At 59.1% G+C, this 2,929-nt stretch overlaps 1 protein-coding gene across 1 annotated transcript in view; it reads left to right on the forward strand.

The window, feature by feature from the left end:
* The first annotated feature begins 212 nt into the window (after positions 1–212).
* The window catches only part of EIF4G1 (eukaryotic translation initiation factor 4 gamma, 1), a 6,022-nt gene continuing 3,305 nt past the window's right edge, over positions 213–2,929 (forward strand). Inside the window, 9 exon segments of the mRNA XM_010287756.1 lie at positions 213–284; positions 516–653; positions 845–1,018; positions 1,097–1,294; positions 1,549–1,695; positions 1,788–2,024; positions 2,109–2,213; positions 2,599–2,749; positions 2,860–2,929. Coding sequence (XP_010286058.1) covers positions 234–284; positions 516–653; positions 845–1,018; positions 1,097–1,294; positions 1,549–1,695; positions 1,788–2,024; positions 2,109–2,213; positions 2,599–2,749; positions 2,860–2,929 — 1,271 coding nt within the window. The 5' untranslated portion in view covers positions 213–233.

Consider the following 2,929-nt stretch of genomic DNA (forward strand, 5'->3'; position numbering starts at 1 on the left):
AAGCAAGGAGTGTTGTGCTCGTGGCATTACCAGGCTGAGGCAGCTCTCTGGTTGTCTACATCCCACCTCGCTGGTCCCTGGGTGGGCCTGGACCTGCCACAGCTCAGGGTGGAGGATTCATCAGGGTCTTCCGCTTGCCCCCCACTGCAGAGCAATGGAAGCCACTGAACCCTGAGGAAAAAAAGCGGTATGACCGGGAGTTCCTGCTAGGCTTCCAGTTCATTTTCGCCAGCATGCAGAAACCTGAGGGGCTGCCCCAGATCACAGACGTGGTGCTGGACAAGGTTGGTGCGGCCCTGGAAATCGGGGGAGCGTGGGTGGTGCCCAGGTTGTGGTCTGGCTCCTCCTTTGTGCCTTGTCAAGGCAGGGCAAGGTCCTGTTGCAGTATCTGCAATGAGCCTTGAGCCTGGGATCGGTGTTGGGGGCACCTCTGGGGCCTTCTTTCCAGTTCCTTGTCCCGGCGCTGAGGCTGGGGGATGGATCCATCCCGCTCCTCTGCCCCCGGGCATCCTCAGCCCTGTGTAACTTCGCAGGCCAACAAGACCCCCCTGCGGGCGCTCGACCCCATCCGCCTCAGCGGCATGAACTGCAGCCCTGACTTCACACCCTCCTTTGCCAACCTCGGCCGGCCTGTCATGGGCAACCGGGGCCTGGTGAGTATCTCCTCGCTTCACCCTCGCCATCCCCCTCCACCTCTCCATGATGATCAAGCCTTCGAGCCACTGTGTCTGGGCCACTGATGTCTGTGATGGAGCTGAGGATCTGAGCAGGCGGATGGGGGCACCCAGGGAGCTGGCCTGGCTGGTCCCAGGGCAAAGAGCTGAGTTTCTTCTCCTGATGTCAGCCCTCAGGGTTAGGTCCCCGCCGCTCCCAGCAGAGTCAGAGGAAGGAGCCCCGCAAAATCATTGCCACTGTGTCCCTCAATGAGGATGTCAAGCTGAACAAGGCTGAGAAGGCCTGGAAACCCAGCAGCAAGCGTGCCTCTGAGGAGGAGGATCCTGAGAACATCAAGACGCAGGTGGGAGCTGGGGCAGGTGGGTGGTGGGAGGGCAGGGGGGGATGTGTCTGGCTCTTGCTGACCCTTACTGTCCTGCAGGAACTGCTCCGCCGTGTCCGCAGCATCCTCAACAAGCTGACGCCCCAGATGTTCCAGCAGCTGATGAAGCAGGTGATGGAGTTGTCCATCGACACGGAGGAGCGGCTCAAGGGTGTCATCGACCTCGTCTTCGAGAAAGCCATCTCGGAGCCAAACTTCTCTGTTGCCTATGCTAACATGTGCCGTTGCCTTATGGGGGTGAGCAGGAGCTGGGGGGTCTCCTGCCAAGCTGGCAGGGGTTTGTTCAGGGGTCTTTGGCTGAGCTCAGCAGGGTGCAGGTCCTTCTGTGTGGGGTGGGAAAACTGGGGTGTGTGAATGGAGGACCAATCCAGAGTCTTGGCAGGGTGTCACCAGGGTTTTCCCTGGTTTGAGCGGTGCCTGGGCCTTACCTGGCCAGCTTTTGGGGGAGACACGACTCATGCTCCTTGCCTGGGTTGTACCTCTCCCTGCAGCTCAAAGTGCCCACAACAGACAAGCCCACAGTGACTGTGAACTTCCGCAAGCTGCTGCTCAACCGCTGCCAGAAGGAGTTTGAGAAGGACAAAGATGATGACGAGATCTTTGAGAAGCGGCAGAAGGAGATGGATGATGCCAGTGCTGTGAGTTGGGGTGGGAGGCTGTGGCTGAGGGCTGCTGTGGGCATCGTCAGGGTGACTGGACTCTGAGCTGCCCTGCTGTGCCCTCCCTGCAGCCTGAGGAGAAAGCACGCATGAAGGATGAGCTGGAGGAGGCACGGGACAAGGCCCGCCGGCGATCCCTGGGCAACATCAAATTCATTGGCGAGCTCTTCAAACTGAAGATGTTGACGGAGGCCATCATGCATGACTGTGTGGTAAAGCTGCTCAAAAACCATGATGAGGAGTCTCTTGAGTGCCTTTGCCGCCTGCTTACCACCATTGGCAAGGACTTGGACTTTGAGAAGGCCAAGGTACCCTTTGCCCTGCCCTGCCCTGACCTGCCCTGCCCTGCCCTTGCCTTTGGGAGGGATGTGACCATGACTGTCTCTCTATAGCCCAGGATGGACCAGTACTTCAATCAAATGGAGAAGATCATCAAAGAGAAGAAGACATCATCCCGAATTCGTTTCATGCTTCAGGATGTGATTGACCTCAGACAGGTAAGGCGTGTGGCCTGCTATTGCCTGGGGACTGTAGCTGCTGGCCTGTGTCCTCTGAGTGCCAGCAGCCCATGCGTCCCCGAGAGGGGAGAGGTGGCTATGTAAGCTGTGGCCAGCCCCAGAGACACCATGCTAGCCCCCAGCCCTTGGTTAGCATGGTAGTGGTAGTGGGCACACAGTAACTGGCGGCTGTTTAATGCAGGGGGGCTCCGCAAACTGAGCCCTTTTGTGCCAAAAGCTGCCACAGCACAGAGGGAGCTGTCATAGCTGAGGCAGGAGACCAGCCTGAGGCTTTGAGGGTGGGACGGCTGGGAGGGGGGAATGTCTCTGCCTCCGTCCTACAGCCAGCTCAGTGTACTCTTCCTTCCTTCCCTGCCCTCTGCAGAATAGTTGGGTGCCGCGGCGAGGAGACCAGGGCCCCAAAACCATTGACCAGATCCATAAGGAAGCAGAGATGGAGGAGCATCGGGAACACATCAAAGTGCAGCAGCTCATGTCAAAAGACAAGAGGAGAGGACCCCCTGGGCCATCCTCCAGTGGTGAGTGCCGAGGCTTTGGGGGGACTGAGGCTGCCAGGGGTGGGTTGTTCCTGATGGGCACTGCTTGAGGCCAGGCTGCGCCTTATGTCTGTCCCCTTTGTGCCCAGGTGGGCGTGGGAGCCTAGTCGCAGACGACGGCTGGAACACAGTGCCCATCAGCAAGGGCAATCGGCCCAT

The sequence above is a fragment of the Phaethon lepturus genome, unplaced genomic scaffold (assembly GCF_000687285.1).
Source record: "Phaethon lepturus isolate BGI_N335 unplaced genomic scaffold, ASM68728v1 scaffold22575, whole genome shotgun sequence".
Lineage (NCBI taxonomy): Eukaryota > Metazoa > Chordata > Aves > Phaethontiformes > Phaethontidae > Phaethon > Phaethon lepturus.